The sequence below is a fragment of the Dermacentor andersoni genome, chromosome 11, assembly GCF_023375885.2.
Source record: "Dermacentor andersoni chromosome 11, qqDerAnde1_hic_scaffold, whole genome shotgun sequence".
Classification (NCBI taxonomy): domain Eukaryota; kingdom Metazoa; phylum Arthropoda; class Arachnida; order Ixodida; family Ixodidae; genus Dermacentor; species Dermacentor andersoni.
The window spans coordinates 117134692-117153333 of NC_092824.1; the positions used below are offsets into that span (position 1 = coordinate 117134692).

An 18642-nucleotide genomic window follows, 5' to 3' on the forward strand; every position below is an offset into this window, starting at 1 on the left:
TTTTCAATACACACAGTGTTTTAAACATGTTTCATAACACCCAGCAAGCTACAGCTTATGGTTCTCTTGCTCTAGCAGTGACAGTGAGGTTAGCCATAGTAGTGTCAATACTACGTTATGTTTTATAATGCCATTTCTGTTTGTGCCAGATATATAACCACAATGAATGGCTGACGATTGATGAATACCATGCTAGCCTGTGCAGCTAGAAGGTTGGATGTTACTTACCGAGGACGAGGATCTCTATGGTCTCTTCGTCTTTTCCTGATGAGTTCTCAGCTTTGATGGTGTACTTGCCAGAGTGCTTGCGGGCCACCTTGCCTATACACAGGAATGTCTTATAATCCTCATCTTCAATCTTAATGACATCACCCTTCTCCAGTTCTTTTCCATTGAAAAGCCATGTTGTTTTTGGTGGAGGTTCGCCTATGACTTCCACATTAACCTTGGCAATGTGTCCAGCGCGGACAGTGATGTTCTGGAGGTTGTCCCGCACAATCTTTGGTGCCACTGCAAGCAAGAAGCAACTTAGTCAAAACTTGTTTTAAGCCATGTGACAGCCCAAATGCGTGAGAAGATTTGCTAAAATTTAACATTGATAACCTAGTTTAAGTTGTAAAAGGCATCACAGATCTTACTAAGTAAGCACAACAAAATGTCATGTCTCTCTGTAGAGCAGAATTACCACTGGCTTAGATGAGGACTTCCTAACATTATTAATAAGTCTTTCAAGATGACACACACAAACAAATCAGTCACTTCTGTGAACTGCTACATCTAGAAATTCTACTAAATCTGGGTCAATATCTATGAAAGCATCAGTATGAGGACACATTAATAAATGTGCAATCCACATTGCTGTCATCAATCAGTTACTCCATGCATATGGTTTCTAGCATTGCCTTTATGCATGAGGAGCATAAAACACAATGTAGGATATTTGTGATTATGTTTCACTTGCACTAAATAATAACTGTTGAGATTGCTTAGCCATAGGAAACTGATTACATACCGCTTCCTTAATGTCAGCCATCATGGTACATGCAAACTGCGAGATTCAAAAAATGCTGCTAAAATTGATTTAAACATTTTGGTTTTGCGTTCAACAGGTGCTAAGAGTGCGTATGTGTGACCATTCGCATTGTGAGCTAGACATTTGAAAATAAGCCCAACTACAATTTAAACATTTTGGTTTTGCGTTCAACAGGTGCTAAGAGTGCGTATGTGTGACCATTCGCATTGTGAGCTAGACATTTGAAAATAAGCCCAACTACACACTAAACGATTTGCAAGCAAGTGCATGTGCACTAGGAAGCTGACCAGCTGAACTAAGTATAGCAGACGAGCTGACTAGCGAAGCTACATGGAGCCAGTTGGCCCCCGCTCACATCAAGCCAACCAACAACAGGCGCACAACTTTCACCTCAAAACAGGCCACCCAACAAGAGCAACACTCCAGAGCATGGGAAATGTTTCTGCCTTACATCATACAGAAATCTTTGACTGTTTCTGCAGAGTAAAAGCAAAAATAGAAAAATTAAAGGCAAAGTGAGAATTGAAGCTTACAGAATCGCTCCTTGCAGAGGTGTGTTCCTGTTGGCTCACTATGCTCGCCTGGGCCCGCCTTGTTGACGGCCCGCACGCGGAACTGGTACTGCTGCCCCTTCACCAGGCCTTCCACCTTGGCCTCGGGCTTGGAACTGTTCGTCTCCAAGCAGGGCTCCCAGTGGCCGCCAACCCTGTCCTTCTTCTCGACCACATACCCGGTGATGGGTGCACCTCCATCATCCTTAGGTGCATCCCACTTGAGGTCGACATGCTTCTCGTCCCAGTCCACAATCTCAGGTTTTCCTGGCTTGCCTGGTTCGTCTGTACCAAAGCAGCAACACAGCAACAGGTGTCATTAAAAGGCTCATGCATGAGAAACTTTGGCAATTCTGGTCGGTAAAATATACATAGTGTTGACATTCTGCAGTTTTGTACGAATAATCTGCCCCTACATATATTTACAACCCTTTTAGAGCATAGCAAATAAACGAGTTTGAAACTTAATTCCCTCATCAACTTATTCTGATGGTGAAACTGCTTCACAGAAAACTCTATTATTAAGGCCATCAAGAACTGGTGTGCACTTGCCGTATGGGTTCTTAGCAAGTGTTGGTCCATCAGTGACCAAGGGCTCCGATTCTCCTTCGGCATTGACTGCCTTCACACGGAACTGGTACTGCTTTCCAGGTATGAGCCCGGTCACAGGACACTCAGTCTTGTCAGGGTCTACTCGTGCCACGGGCACCCAGCTGCCTGTCTGCGTGTCCATTTTTTCCACGACATATGCTTGAAGTGGCTTGCCACCGTCGTCTTCTGGCTTGTTCCACTTTAGTTTACAGCCTTTGTCATGCACGTCAGACACCTTGAGTGGACCTCCTGGTCTTGAAGGTGCAGCTATAAATAGAGTGATCACAAAAAGAGGTCAAGAAAATGTTAACCAAGTGAAGACTACCAAGTAAGGTACACAGCTCAGAGCAAGAAAGAAATTGTTATTGAAAAAACCACAGGATGCATGTTATACTAAAATTCATGCCAAAGAAATTATAATAAAATTCATCTTTGATCAGGACATCTAGAAGCAACACCAACAAGGAACGCTCGTGAGCTGTGTCTTCCTTCTTTTACTAGCCACAGGTATAATGTGCGGGCAAGGTCAAAAGTTTATGGGATGCAGGTTCCACAAAAAAGTTTAATGTCAGCCTAGTTTAAGCTTTTGACCCTGCCTGTATGTAAGCTTGGCCAGCATGCATTCAACATTTTTGTCATAAGCCTTTGTTTTCCATACTGATAGTAAGGAGCTTTTATTAAGCCTGGAATGTCTTGTTTCATCCTAACACCTGTATATGGTCGCGCCATTCAAATTTAATATGCCATACAAATAATGCTTTGTCGTAGCATAGGACTACTTCCAAGTTGAAATTAAGCATAAAGTATTGAATAATTCAGGTGCAGTGACAGTTAACCCCATATACTCACCAAGAACGATAATTTCAACTTGTGCTTCATCTTTTCCGTGCTCATTTTCAGCAATGATCTTGTAGAGGCCAGAGTCCTTGCGTTGAGCATCATTGATGTTCAGTTTCGTGTTGTAATCAACATTGATGACCTCCACATTATCTTTAGTCTCAACTATCTTTTCCACCAGCTTCCAAGTGACCTTTGGTGGTGGTTCACCACGAATGTTGACATCAAGACGGATTTGCTTGCCCTTCTTGACCATTGTGACGTCAAGGTTTGTGCGATCAATGTATGGTTTCACTGATGACAAAAAAAAAATAATAGGAAAAAGCAGAGTAAGCAAGCAAGTTAAAACACATCTCACTTCTTTCAAGATAAGAAAATGCTTAAATGCTCAAGGAAGACCTCAAGAAAGTTCACTGTAACAAACAACCAATAAATAATGGAAAAAGTTGTATTATTGATTAAATCATTGCAGATTCTCCACTAAACCGAGTATATCGGCTAAACAAGAGCAACATATAAGTATATAGTAGCTGCATAAGTTGAGAAAAAAAAAAGTATGTGCACCATCTTATTTATACAGCATTTCTGAACATGTAGATTACATATACTTGTGGCTAAATAGTAAATGCCTCTGGTCATCCTTACACATACATCTAGCTACGTATAAAAAGCTTAGAACAAAATATACTGTTGAAGCTGAATGTGAGTCATTAATTGGCAAGCAGTTAGGAAAACGAAGGAATACACTGAAATAAATTTTATTTTGCCCCACACACTAACTGCTCCTTGGCTGCTCCTTACAACTAGTACAACATAACACAAACAGAACATTGATTAAACTAATACATTTGCAATTCAAGGCCTGTGCCACCATAATGGACATGGCATTTACATAACTGCTGCTTAAACACAGCAGGTGACTGCATCAGGCTGGCCCATATGGGTTTTTTTATCACTTAAGTACACATGTTAATGCGCGTTCCTGCCACATGAAAGAAAGCTGAGATACTGAACACTAGGGTCAGAGTTTGCAACTTTGATCGATGGCTGAACTGACACCTTACATATCTCTCCCACCATATAAACAATAAGGTAGACATTCTTCTCTTAGAATCTTTACTAGTGAGTCTTCAGTGCAATGACCATTGCTGAGATTATACTGAAAGCATGAGACTGTTCACCTTGTGCTGCTCTTCACTGAGTATGTAAAAATACTGATATTAATACCACAAGCAAAAGAGCTAGTGCTTGATAAATTTTGACAGCTTTTGGCACCTTTAAATCTCAAGAAACTGTCACAGTTTCAGCTGGTAGTTAAAGAAGTTCATTGCAGAACAGAGAAGACACAGGAAGAAGGAATATAACATGACGAATGCTATCTGTTTGATGTCATCAGGTTCATTCTATGGTGGCTTGTCATGTTAATTTCTCTCTGTTGTGCCTATTTTTTGTGCGAAGTTCTTAATGACTGAAATATGCCTCAGCCAACTACAAGAGGCTGTAATTTAAGTAGTAGTTGTACTCTTGCTTAGAAATTTTTTTATAAGCCAGCTTAATGGGCTGACAATAGCAGGCTAGTAAGCAATGGGTCCACCAAGTTGAATCAGAATAGTGACACTTACATTTTCTGTGCTTGACAGTGTGCATCTGTGTTGGCTCGCTGGGTTCGCTGGGACCTGCCTTGTTGACAGCCACCACCCTGAACTGTAACTCAGTATTTTCTTTGAGGCCGGCCACTTTAGTCTCTGTCTTGGAGCCAGGCACTTCGGCAGCCTTCTCCCAGTCAGTGCCGAAGCGATCCTTCTTCTCTATAACATACTTCTCAATCGGGGCGCCACCATCACTCTTTGGTGGCTCCCACTTAAGGTCCACGCTGGTGTTGTCCCAGTCAACCAGCTCGGGTGTTCCTGGCTTGGTTGGCTCATCTGGGTGGCAGATATTGTTGACAGTTGAGTTCAGATTACATCTAGTGCCTTGTATGTCACTTTATAGAATGCACTTCTGATAGACCAATTACACTGGAGGTATTGCTAGTGAGAATCACACAGCTCAATGACTACTACATTCATTATTCTTACGAAACCTAATGTAATGCATTGAGAGTAGCAAGACCAATTACAAACATGATAAAAAAAGCATCAAATAAAATGAAGAAAGCATGCATTCCCAGCAACCCAAATTGATCTACTCCTGAAGCAAATGACAACATCCCACATGCTTCCCACCGGCTGAAAATAATGCCAATGCACTTGTTAATCTACTAATCATGTTCCCTCTTCAGGATGACTGAAAGATATGCCGAAACTTGGACAATTCAAAGAGTATGGCGCCTATTATCCGAACAGTAATGTTGGAAAAGACAATGAGGAAGGAAGGTTTTTATGATGACTGCATTATGAGGCCAGTGCTTACCATATGGGTTCTTGGCAACTGTTCCCTGGAGTGTCTCCAGTGGTTCGGATTCACCCTCATCATTGACAGCAGTGACCCTGAACAGGTACTCCTTGTTGGGGGTCAGGCCAGTGACCTCAATCTCCGGCTTGTCTGTCTTGCCAACACGGGTCCAGCGACCAGTCTCCTTGTCCAATTTTTCAACTTCATAATGGTGCAGTGGACAGCCACCGTCATCCTTTGGCTTGTTCCACTTGAGCTTGCACCCCTCCTTGTGGACATCCTTGACCTCCAGTGGTCCTTCGGGTTTGGCTGGTTTGCCTTTGGTAAGAGAAAAAGAATTGCAAGTAGTATTGCTTAGGTAAATATAACTACATACCTTCAATCCCCATAAGTATGTCAGTAAAAAGATGCACAGAAAGTGTGATGAAATAGTTCACTGGCTTAGGCTGTGTGCATCGATTGCAGTTCACATACTGTGAAATTGAAGTGATCACTTTGAAAAGCTGACCACTTAATAATTACAGTTATCGGCCTAGGATTTTCCATTCAACACATAAAACACATTTGGTTGTGTTTACAGTGAGTGCCATGATTTGCTTCAAGACTGGTTTTATTGGTTGTGGAGTGTAATGATATTTTTGTTCAAATAGCAACCTTTGTTCTCAAGTGTTGTGTTTATACAAAGGCACAAGAACACTTGCTATCCTGTATGCTAGCTATTTAAAATGTCAAGCACACTTTTTCTCACAACTGGTATATTCCAAACTCAATAAAGAAAGCACTATGTATAATGATAAAGTTGAAGTGAATGTTGATTAACATTCACTCACTCAAGGAGTCACAACAAATAGAAAGTACCACACACCAAGAATAGTGATGTCGATCGAAACGGAGTCCTTTCCATTCCTGTTGGTAGCAGTGATGGTGTACTTCCCAGACTGCTTGCGAAGGGCTTTGACTATACCAAAGTCGGAATGGTAGTCTTTGTTCTCAATAATTGTGTTCTCATCAGGGCTGAGCTTTTGCACAGCTTCACCAAACGTCCAGACCACTTCTGGTGGTGGCTCACCAATGATGTCAACCTCAAAGGTGTGAGACCTTCCCACCTTCAAGATAATATTCTTCAGGTTGGTGCGGTCAATGCGAGGTTTCACTGGACGACAGAGAGGAGGACAGGAAAAAAGTCATTAGGGATTGTTTGTGCAAAACGCATGCAGTAAACAAACCATGCATGGCAGACATAAAAACAACCAATAAACATTTGCCTTTATCAAAACTTACATTTTTATGTTTACTGTCTCTCTGTTAAACAACATGCATATCCTTTCTGCTATGCCTCACTTGCTTTTGATGCGCAAACGCCACTTTAATTGCCTCATTTAAATTGCATGCTTCAGTGTTCAAGTTCACCACTTAATTATGAGGCAGTGTTACCATACTCTAGAAATACACCCGCTCAAAGTGAGCACCCCATTAATATTAAAGATCGTGGTGTTAGCTAAAGATGAGCTACGATGCCCCATGGCAGAATTCTTCCTAAATGTTTTCTGTCCAGCTGCTGTCAACAGCTTAAGTTTCTGATGAGCCTGCTCTGTTGGTTTGTTAGCATTGCAACATGAATAAAAAATGTAGACCTGTGTTAACCAATCTGCTAATGTTTCTATAATCACGCCACTCATTAACAGTACTATATTATAAACCTCTTTTTGTTCACTGCTAAAGCAGTCTTGTCAGCCGAAGTCAGGTTTCAAGTGGCTCCATTTACGATAGCACCTGCAACCTAGTAAACCATTAGCTTGCTCCCAAGTGGTTTACTGTGACAGAATTCTACAGTCAAACCTCAATATAATAAGCACCGATATAGAAAATTACTGAATATAATAAGTAAATACATGAAATCTTTCTTGCTGAGATCAGCCTCTAATAAATATATGCTTCTTAATGAATATCCAATATAACAAAGCTATTTTCTTGTTGGATACAAGTTTTTTACAACGAGGTTTCACTCTACTACATTATGGATGCTCACATTTCAGTTTGACCCAGAAGCACACCTGCACAGCATGAATTTCCATTTACACACTCTAGAGGTGACCACTCACAGTTGCGGTGCTTGACAATGTGGTTCTCAGTGGGTTCGCTGGGCTCTCCCACACCGGCCTTGTTGACAGCTCGCACCCGGAACTGCATGACCGAGTTCTCCTTGAGGCCATCCACGGTGGCCTCGCACTTGTCACCGGGTGTCTTGAGGGCCTCCACCCAGTCAGAGCTGTGCTTCTCCTTCTTCTCCACAATGTAGTGCAGGATGGGGCGCCCACCATCGTTGGTCGGTTTGTCCCACTTGAGGTCCACCTTTGTGTTGTCATAGTCCACAATCTCTGGCTTGCTTGGCTTGCCAGGTTCATCTATCAAGGCAAATATTGTGGATGAGCAGCAGACCATAAGGGGCAAAGAGCACTGCTGCGTCATACTACTTCACACGAAGGAACACCAAGTGCTGCCAAACTCTTGAGTATTGATACTTCAATAAATTTGCTTAGCTTTTCCCCTGTAGATTACCCTGACACCTACTTTTCTTATCCCCCTCACCCTCCACAACATGCACACACACAGAGGTGCGCTTTTCACATCTCCCAGAGTGACATTGCATGAAGTACGAGACAGGACATAATATAGCATTGTCACATGTGTATAAAGGGCATTGCTCTCATGGCAACAGTGTGCTAGTTCTTGTATTATCACTCTGTTCAGCAGCACTCGCATACACAACGAATAGGCTTTAATCTTATCGCCCTTGACGCTGAAAACCAACTTCATTCAGTGCACGAGAACTAGTAGGTGCTGGTAACGAGAGCACTGTATTTGACACTTTTGCAATGAACCTGCTGAGTTTTTGAGACATGAGAGCCACAAAAACATTGAATTTAAAATTTTGTAGCAACCTAAGCATGCAGCTAGAATTTTATGGCTGCACTGTGCACTTCAGTGTGCAAGTCACGTAGAAAACTCAAACATTTAAATGCCTTAGCTGCACTTGTGCAAGTCCAGGACACAAACAAACGCAGTTTTTTTTGGCTGCTTGTTTTGGAATGTACACTGAGCACTTGCCCACAATCTGCTGCTGGTGCACAGACTTTCGGAATGGCTGGCCTGATACTGAAATCATAGCGGGTGATGCAGACACAGGTACACAGGCATGAACAGTGTACTACTTACAAGTGAAATTTTATTTTGAGGAGTGCCATATTTGTACCAGAGTTTGTCTAAGTTCAATTGTTTCTGTTGTAGAGCTTGTGCACAAATGCCACTTTTGAAAATAAGACTTCAGCTATAAGTAGCACACCATCCCTGTCTCTCTTCCCGTGTCCACCTCCTGGTTCCAACAGAAACCTTGTACATTTGTTGTTCCCGTGGATTTTTTTCCAATACACAGCCAGCTGCTCACAGTGTCTAGGCGAACACCTCACAAGATTAAACACACTTCTTACCATAGGGGTTCTTGGCCACAATGTCGTCTCCCGTCTCCAAGGGCTCAGATTCGCCTTCCTTGTTGACAGCTTTGACACGGAATTTGTACTTCTTGCCCTTTTGGAGGCCATCAATGCGAGCTTTAGTCTCTTTGGGGCCCACCTCTCCTGCTGGCACCCAACGCCCAGTGTCTGTGTCCATTTTTTCCAAGACATAGCCCTTCAGGTCCTGGCCACCCGTATCGGGAGGTGGTTTCCACGAAAGTTCAACGTGGTCCGCACGGACTTTCTCTGGTTTCAGCGGACCTCCAGGCATGGCAGGCTTGTCTGCAGCATCACACAACAGACAGTTTGTCATTGGACTTCTTGCATGCATTGCAGACCTAAGTCTATTACTGCATCAGTTTTGCAGCTTCAGTTGATTTCTATAGAAAGCACCTCAAGAAATGCTACTAAAAGCAAAGGATCAGGCCCTTACAGGTGACAACCTTTTCTTTCTCATTTTAGTTATAAAACTGCACCAACTTGCTTTTTCATTCAAGTTTCCAGTTCATTGTAAAACAAATAACGAGATGCATGACCATTTCTGTGAATATCTGATGGAATAACCTGTTCTGTTTGACCCTCACTGCTAACCATGAAAAAAATTTCACTTTCTATATACCTATGAAAACAGCATGTACAATCACAATTGTGCAACCAACTGTTTCACATTTTAGGAATTCGCGCCTAAATAGCAACCAAATAAAAAGGAGTACAGAAACCCAGCACAACAGCATAGCATCATACAGCACAGCATGTGTTTATATATGCAGCACTTTGGTTTGAGCAAAATGAGCACAGTTGTCAAAACGTGCAGCTGGTCCATAATACCAAGGCTTCGTGGTTGATTTGCAACATGGCTTTGCTGCAAATCGAACTAGTGCATCACTGGATGGAAAACATAACACACCTAGAACAACAACTTCTGCCTCAGAGAAGACTGTTCCACTGCTGTTGGTCAACTTGAGCGTGTATCGGCCACTGTCAGCACGCACAGCATTCTTCGTTGTGAAGGTTGTTGACGTGTCCTTGATTTCAATGGTAGTTCTGGGGGCATAAGTCATAAGGATAAAATCAGCACAGCTTTGTCAACAGCCCACAGCACATACTTATGTGACAGCAGCAAATTATTTCATAGTGTCTTTTGGAGCAGTAAAATATGTATCTGCAAGCATATGTATGAACTTACAAAAAAAAAATTCTATGCCTATGGGAAAAGCATACAAAAATCTTCTGACATGGAAATAAACAGGAGTTTGTACATTAAAATAACATTTTAGTAAAAAAAAAGAAAATTTAACAGACCACTTTCACCACAAGTTTCATCATGTTTCTACTGCTTCAAAGGCATCTGATAGTCATAGTTTTGGGGACCATATTGTTACGTAGTAGTTTGTGCCGCTATAGGAAGACATTGTGAGGAGAAAAGGAAGATGATGTGGCGGTGACATCAATCAGTGGTATTGCTGTGCCCTCTGGTTTCGAGCTACGCATTCTCCCTGTATATATTCCTGTAAATATTCTTTCACGTTATATTTGGTGGAGGTGCAGGGTAAATTCACCACAGCCTGGATCTGGATCTCCGCAGCAGACAACACGTCTGTTCTGCTGCCATGGCTAACGACACTACCCCGCTCACTCAGACCGCACCGCAAGTTGTAATCTCCTATACACTAGACCCAGGAACCTTCATCAGCACCGACGATGTCGACGTCAAAGAATGGTTGGCGTGGTACGAATGTGTCAGCAACCAAAACAGGTGGGATGCCACACTTATGCTGGCTAATCTTTATTTTTCTTGCGAGGAACAGCAAAGGAATGGTTTGAGATGCATGAATCCGACCTTACGACTTGGAACACATGCAATGAGACAATGCGTGATTTTTTTCGGAAAGCCTTTTGGACGCCAGTTAGCAACCAAAAAAGAGCTCACTTCTCGTGCCCAGATGTCCACAGAATTGTAAGTCTTGTACATTCAGGAGGTGCTGGCTCTTTGTTGAAAAGCAGATAAGGACATGTCAGAGGCAGATAATGTCAGCCACATTTCATAGGGAATCAAGGACAATGCGTTCAACCTGCTTCTTTGCAAGAGCTGTGCAATGGTTGAGTCCATTACAACGGAGTGCCAGTGCTTCAAGCAAGCTAAGAGCAAATGTATTGCACAGCGCTTTTATTGGCTTCCCAATATGGCTGCCGCCTAATCCTGCGATGACCTACCAATGCTACATCAGTAGCCAGCATCACTGAGTTTAACGCAGGCCATCTGTCGTGAGCTAGAGGCCACGGCTTCAAGCACTCACAATCCACAGGCACACAACGGTTTAACCATCTCACTCATTCATGCCATCGTCCGCCAAGAGACCGCAAATATGAACATTCATCCAATTGTTGGCCAGTGCTCTGTCCCTGCTGCTCTTGTCATTGCTGCTACTGTCAGAGCCAGACCAAATTCAAGCCAATGTTACAGAAACCCAGTGGAGTGGCGAACACCAAACAGACCTATTTTTTTGGTGTGCTCTCGAATCGACCACATCTCCCACCACTGCCACAGCCGCTGATCCTCTTCACCTCGACCGTACGCTGGCCACAGCTTCAAATGTGAACCTTGTCCGCTGTCCCCTCTCACTGAGCCCTAGAATGCCGACCTTACCAGATGGAGGAACACTGCCAGCCATTTCGCCCTCACCACAATGCTGCCAGTCCCGTTTGCCTCCATCTCGATGGTCCCCATCTCCACCTTACTCTGGCCGATTCTTGGGAAATTACACAATGCAGCTCCCGGAGGTGAGGCTGCAATGATGACCCGGATTGCAAAACCTCTATTGATCCTTGCTTCCAGACCGAACCTAATCAATGTTTTTGTTGACAGTGTGCCTGTTAGAGCTCTCATTGATACTGAAGCTCAAGTGTCAGTAATGCATTCAGATCTTCGCAGGCATCTTGGGAAAGTTTTGACACCTGCCGAGTCACCTTCCATGCGAGTGGCCAACGGCAGGACCACAGCCATGATGGGAATGTGCACAGCCCGTGTAACTATTGCAGGTCAACCAAAATCCATTCTCTTCACTGTGCTCGCCGAGTGCCCTCACGAGCTGATTCTTGGAATAGGCTTCTTGACAGTCCATTCTGCACTAATTGATTGTTCAACCGGCATTTTTCGCCTCAAGTTGCCCGGATACTCTGCCGACATTGCTGCAGACGAATCCCGACTTCGGGGTGTTGAATTTGTCTGGCTGCAACCTGATGCTGAGACCTACGTCCCTGTCTCCTTTTCTATCTCTTCGCAATGGCCAATATGTGGTATCCCCGCTATACGATGTTCCCCTGACCCAACAAATAGCCCTTGCCAGCGCTGTTGTCACAGTTACCTGCAATCATGTATGGCTTCCCCTCCTGAACTTTGGGTCTTCTGTGCAGGTTCTTGCTCAAGGTGTCACAGTCGCCGTAGTGTACTCATTAGATGACTTCACGGTTCCTAAATTAACATGTGATCTACTGTCTGACTCCCCTCAGGGTGGCACTGGTACCACCCAGCTCTGGTCAAGACCAGTTTGCCAAAATGATAGCTCTCGACCTGTGTCCTGCCTACACTGATGCACTCCACCCTGCATTGATGTCCTACCACGATCTGTTTGATTTTGGCAATCATCCGCTAAGTCGAACCAACAATGTTACCTATTCAATCCCCACTAGCAACGCTCCTCCTATCCACAGGCGACCTTATCGTGTGTCAACAGCTGAACACCAGGTTATACAAACAGAGATGGATAAAATGCTCTCCAAAGACATCACTGAGCCCTCGTGCAGTCCATGGGCATCATCCGTCGTCCTGGTCAAAAAGAACAATACCTGAAGGTTCTGCATCAATTTTTGCCATCTGAACATGATTACAAAAAAGGACGTGTATCCTCTTCCGTGTATCGATGATGCACTGCATTGGTTAAATAGTGGCAGTTATTTCTTTCTGATCGATTTACATTTGGGTGACTGGCAAATTACCGTTGATGAAAAGGATCACGAAAAGACTGCATTTGTCATCCCAGATGGCCTCTACCAATTTAAAGTCCTGCCTTTCGGACTATGTAATGCCCCTGCATTATTTTCGCCTATTTCGGCACTGCTGGAAAGATTTCCAAGTAAAAACAATAGCTCAAAATGTCTGATTATGCTATTACAGCCGGTTATAAGACGTGTCTTCCCCCCACCCTTTAAAAAAAAAAAGAAAGAAGAAAGAAGGCTGAAAATTGCCTGTGTGGTGCAATCAAATAGTTTGCGACGTTTGTACGCTTTATTTCATAACACAGCTGTATAGCAGCGAAGCTGACTTTCAGAAATTTGCCACGAAGCTGATCTTTAGGAAAGTGGCCACCATTGTGCAACACACATTAGACCCCTGCCCATTTTTCTTGCCAGGAAATCAGTGTGCGTTAGATTTATGCTTTGTTCGGGTGCTTGAATATCACTTCTACATCATTTTTCAGCTTTGGACACATCGAAAGCAGGCCTGTGTTAGGATTGTGCAAATACTGCAAAATTAATCAGTGTTGCGTTCTGACTTTATTTTTCTGCATCTTGTTTAATTCGACCCGCTGGATAAGTCAGTCAATTTCGTCAATCCTGTCAAGGTCAAATTAACGAAAGTAAACTGTAGTACCAAGGAAAAAGCGGAAACAAGCTGTACAATGTGCTACCTATGTATGAAGGATAGAAACTTGGGCATATTGGTAGTTCATGTTTGAGATAAGAACACCACGAGAGACAGGGACAAACAAAGACAGACACTTCAGCACTGATGTGTGCCTTTCTTCATTTGTCCCTGTCTCTCGTGTTGTTCTCCTTTTAAGTTACCTATGTAGCTAGCCTCAGCACTCAACTCAAGGTTGCCTAGCACATAATCGTAGCAGTAGGGTAACAACGACTTCTGGCATACGAATGTCTGCAGGAATAATGTGCATGCATTGATGCATTGTGAGATGGTGAAATTATCATTTTTCTTTTTTCAATTGCATGAAATGCTCCTATGTATGTGGTTTTAAAAATCTTAAATACTGTATAACTGACATTTATTTTTTACAGAAAGAAAACCTTGACGGCTTTATATTTCGAAGAAACGCAATAAAAATCAACCAAACAGTATGAGAATACTTAGTGACTTTGAGCCCTCCGAATACATATTTGTATCCCCAACGACGACACAGATGCCTGCCAATTTTCGGGGAGTACTTGCCTGTCAGTGGCCTTCAGCTGGGTGCTGTTGCGCTCCCAGGTCACTTCCGGTGGAGGTTCACCTTTGAACTCAATCTCATACTTGATCATGGCACCTCGTTTGATGGTCAGGTTTTTCAATCCATCGCCCAATATGAATGGCTTCACTGTGTGGTTAGAAGGAGCACACATATTCCAGTGAGAAATATAATAAAAGCAAGCAATGAAGGGAAACAAAATGTTATGCACAACCTAAAATTATAAAATTGAGAAATAAAAAACCAACATCGTATTGATTAGTCGGAACATTATACAAATGCAGTGCTTCACATGCTCAAATTTTGTCAAAAGAGAATGCACACTATAAAGCATAGGTTTGCAACAGCAGGCAGAATGAGTACGACATTATTGATTTTATACATGAGAAGTTAGCAGCTACCAGTGCTCAGAAAAGTGTGATCAAATTTCAAAGCTCGAAGTGAAACATGAAATCAACTACCTTATTTTTGGTGGATAAATCGAAAGGCAAAGAACACAATGTCCCAGTGGATGAAAGTTCACACATGCTAAGTGAATGTGTGTGCTAAATATGCGCTATCTTAAGGCTTGACCAGTATTGCTCTTGGTCACGACGGGTAGACATGGAGCATCTTACAAGAGTACTATTCAACTGCATTCAATTTAATTTTATTAATATTCACTGGTGAAACCCAGCTGACATTTGGAATGCTATGACGGGCTATAGTCATGTGCTATTGTCACACTACTCAAGACATCAAAGCAGCCAGATTAAAGAACCCTGGTGCACTGAATAAAAACATTTCTTAATTAAGGAAAAATGAGACATCCACCAAATCATAGCAATTGCTACAAAGGAAATCCGCACGGGTTTCTCGAAAGAACAGCCTGGCAGTTGAAGAAAAATTCATCCCGGTCCGGGACTCGGGTCCGGGACTTCGGCTTGGGACCACCGCCTTTCCGGGACAGTCGCTCTAGCATCTGAGCTAACCAGGCAGTTAGCAGATGGCAGGGTGAAGTCGAATTTGTCAATAACTCGAAGCATAGGCAAGAGTTTGACCTAATAGTTCTGCGGAAACTCGCAAGGTAGAAAGAAGTAATTAATTAGGGAAAAATGAGACATCCACCCAATTGTAGCAATTGCTACAAAGGAAACCTGAACGGGTTCCTCAAAAGAAAAGCCTCGCAGTTGAAGAAAAATTCGTCCTGCTCCGAGACCAATTCTTCCTGGTCCGGGACCAGGATGAATTGGTCCCGGATCAGAACTAATACTATTACGAACGAATACGAACTATTACATCAAAAACATTTCTTGTTTGCTTCAAATTTTTCTGTTGATACTAAATGTTTTTCCATGAACAGACAAGAACACGCAATGCTGCTATTGCAGTAAAATGAAATCACCAAGATGTTGGTAATGAAGCCCTGCAGAGATTGAAATTCATTCAGGACCACAGAATCTGTCCCAGCCTATGGATGTAATGATAAATAATCTGAATGTTTACTCAGTAGAAGTGAGATTGTATTTCTTACCAAACCTTGGCTTGCAGATAATTGGTTTCGTGGGGTCACTGGGTTCACCAGGTCCAGCCTTGTTAACAGCACGTACACGAAATTCGTACTGGACGCCTTCTTTTAAGTCCGACACTCTGCCTTCAGTTTTGTCAGCAGGAATTTTCTGCACAACATGAATTAAAATGAAGTTAAATGAACTACCTTTACACATTTTATAATCAATACTGAGCATGTACTAGCCTAATGCGATGTTGTCATTTAACCAAAGCAATAAGATCTTCATACGAAACTGCATACTGTACACTGAACATGGTTGCAGCACCTGGCATTAATAAAGAAGGGTGGTAGAAAAGCTAATTTTTTGTGACAAAGACAGGTTAACTACGATAAGATTCAAGCAGCTTTTACATAGTATGAAAGAAAAAAAATTCAACGTGTTTGACAAACTTGAATGTAGCAAAAACAAGCATAATGATATAATAATATCTTTAAAGCAGGCTGTGCATGTGGCGATATTGTAATGGCTCATTCAGCAAATATTTGTTTTATTTTTATTTACACTTCACCTACATTGCCACAAGGCATTGCGTGGGGGGGGAGGGGGGGGGCATGGATATTCCCATGGAAATAATTACTCCTGCTCATTTAGTATTTGCAAAAAATTTGAAAAGTACAATGGCTCGGTAATCTCTGTCGATGTTTCATCAAGTATACATGCATAGGCATTTTTATTATAGAAACAATTTTCAGGAAACCTTTTTAAAAACATATATCACAATGAACAACAATCTAAACTTCTCACATTTTTGTTTTTTTCTTAAGGGCTACTTTGCAAGATCTCTGGACTACATTAACTATAATAGTAAAAGATAGAAGTGTAGCAAGAAGTTTACAAACAGCAATGGTAATCATGATGCATTCCAGTTTCTAGACCATGCAATGATATGCTTGAGGAAAAACCCAATTTTGTACAGCAGTTTGAACTTACAGCAGCAGGAACCCAGTCCCTGGAAAACTTGTCCTTGTACTCAATGATGTATCCCTCGATGGGTGCACCACCATCCTTTTCAGGCTTCTGCCATTTGAGATCAACCCTGTCTGCATCCCAGTCAGTGACCTCAACATTTCCTGGCTTGGAAGGTTCATCTGCAAGGGAACAGGCAAGTGCATGAAGTGATTTGCACCAAGTGATTGACCAGAGAAAAAGTGCACTTAACAGTGGAAGCATTTACTACTGAAGGTGGCCGTGACTAAAGTAGTATATTGCTTTATAAAGATTATGGTCTCTATAATATATAAACAAATATGGTTCTATAAACAAAAAAAATAAAAAATGCACACAATTATGGGAAACATGTCTTCTAAATCTGCATGTTTATGTCATTATTGAACTATACTCCATACACATATGAGCGACTCATGTTGAATAAACGGGTGGTAGTGGTCGTGGTGCGTTGTTTTGCTCGTCTCTTTTTGTCCTGTGCCTTGTCCCACAAGCTCATGCTGAGGATCAAGGGCTGATGTGGATCAGGGAATGTAGGGCAAAATGAAGTTGGATGGATATTTGCCAGCAGTGATTTGGTGGGTGTCTGGTAGATTTGGCAAGTTTGATCAGGCAGGTGTCTGGAAGGTTCAGCAGCTGTGATTTGGCGAGTGTCTAGGAAATTTGGCAGGTGTGACCTGGTAACTTTCTGGAAGATTTGGCAGTGGCGATTCTGAACTGGAACTTTGTATCTGCTTAAAGAGAGTGCTGTGCATGGGGGGAAAGCACTTGGTGATGGGTTTCTGGGAAGTATGGTGGGTGTGATCTTGTAGATATCCGGGAGATCTGGACGGCATGACCTGTTGAGCATTTGTGACATTTGCCAGCCGTGATCTGGCAAAGTGTGATTTGGGAGATGTCAGAATCGTGATATGTCTTTGCTGGACACACGTTCAACCAGCTGTTCTCTGGTTTCAGCAACAGTTTTGTGCTCTTCATGCTGCACATTGAAGGCTCCAACAAGAGCGCTCCACAGACCCTAAGCTGTTTTTTCCCACAAGCTCAGGCCACAGACATAACTCAGAGCTCCACATTTTTTGCTCAGAAGTCTGGTGCTGAAATAGCTCTGAGCGGTTCAGTGCAGAAGTAAGGCGTTTTGGTAGCAAGTTTCATAATAAAGCCAGCCAATGGTGTCAGGAGACAAACTGCCTTGTTCTTTTTGTGTTTGCAATGTTCTTGTTCAGACAAAGTATTGTGTGTCTGCAGTCATGAACTCCCTTCAATTTGATCTCTTCAAGTTGCAAGTGTTGGAAATGCCACATTCCTGTTGTGTTTGCTGTGTTCTTGTTCAGAGAGTGTCGTGTGTTTGCAGTCAGCAGTTTCTTCCAGTTTCATGTCTTCGCACGTGTAAGACTGCGACCAAGCTCTGTCAGACTCACCATATGGATCCTTGGCCAAGGTTGTTCTGTCAGCATTGAGTGGCTCTGATGCACCCTTTTTGTTCACAGCGCGCACCCTGAACTTGTACTCCTTCTTAGGTGTCAGGTCAGTAATATCGGCATGAGTGTCCTCAGTAGTGAGGACTTCAGTCCAGCCTCCCCTGACACCAAGGTCTTGCCTTTCCACCACATAGTGCTGCAGTGGGACACCACCTGTGTCCTTTGGCGGCTTCCATTTGAGCTTGCAGCGATCCCTGTAGATGTCAGTGACCTCAAGAGGACCTTCAGGTGGTTGAGGCACGTCTGGAGTTCAAGAATGGCACATGAAATGTAATGGCACGAACTCTGTTCAGTTATCACAGGAGCTACAGCCCATTGCTCCTGCCCCCGCAAAAGAACGTAAAAACAAAAACGAAATACAAACAAAGAGAACACATGCACATTGATAGCATGCAATGCATGCTAGCAATGCAAGTACTATGCATGCATGTACCTTTTCTTCTAGCTGTCATGTTGCATGGTGGTTGTTCACAAATGTCTCACAAGCAAAAATTCTAAGAGAAAATTG

General features: G+C 42.8%; 1 protein-coding gene across 1 annotated transcript in view; it reads right to left on the reverse strand.

The window, feature by feature from the left end:
• The window catches only part of bt (projectin protein bent), a 247652-nt gene that overhangs the window by 89785 nt on the left and 139225 nt on the right, over positions 1-18642 (reverse strand). Inside the window, exons 36-50 of the mRNA XM_055075480.1 lie at positions 18075-18377; positions 16642-16799; positions 15672-15816; positions 14139-14287; positions 12583-12590; positions 9826-9962; positions 8895-9200; positions 7509-7811; positions 6272-6559; positions 5425-5724; positions 4635-4937; positions 3025-3306; positions 2137-2442; positions 1567-1869; positions 229-510 (exon numbers count right to left, since the gene is read on the reverse strand). Of these exons, the coding sequence (XP_054931455.1) occupies positions 229-510; positions 1567-1869; positions 2137-2442; positions 3025-3306; positions 4635-4937; positions 5425-5724; positions 6272-6559; positions 7509-7811; positions 8895-9200; positions 9826-9962; positions 12583-12590; positions 14139-14287; positions 15672-15816; positions 16642-16799; positions 18075-18377 (3573 nt within the window). The remainder of the gene's footprint in view (positions 1-228; positions 511-1566; positions 1870-2136; positions 2443-3024; positions 3307-4634; positions 4938-5424; positions 5725-6271; positions 6560-7508; positions 7812-8894; positions 9201-9825; positions 9963-12582; positions 12591-14138; positions 14288-15671; positions 15817-16641; positions 16800-18074; positions 18378-18642) is intronic.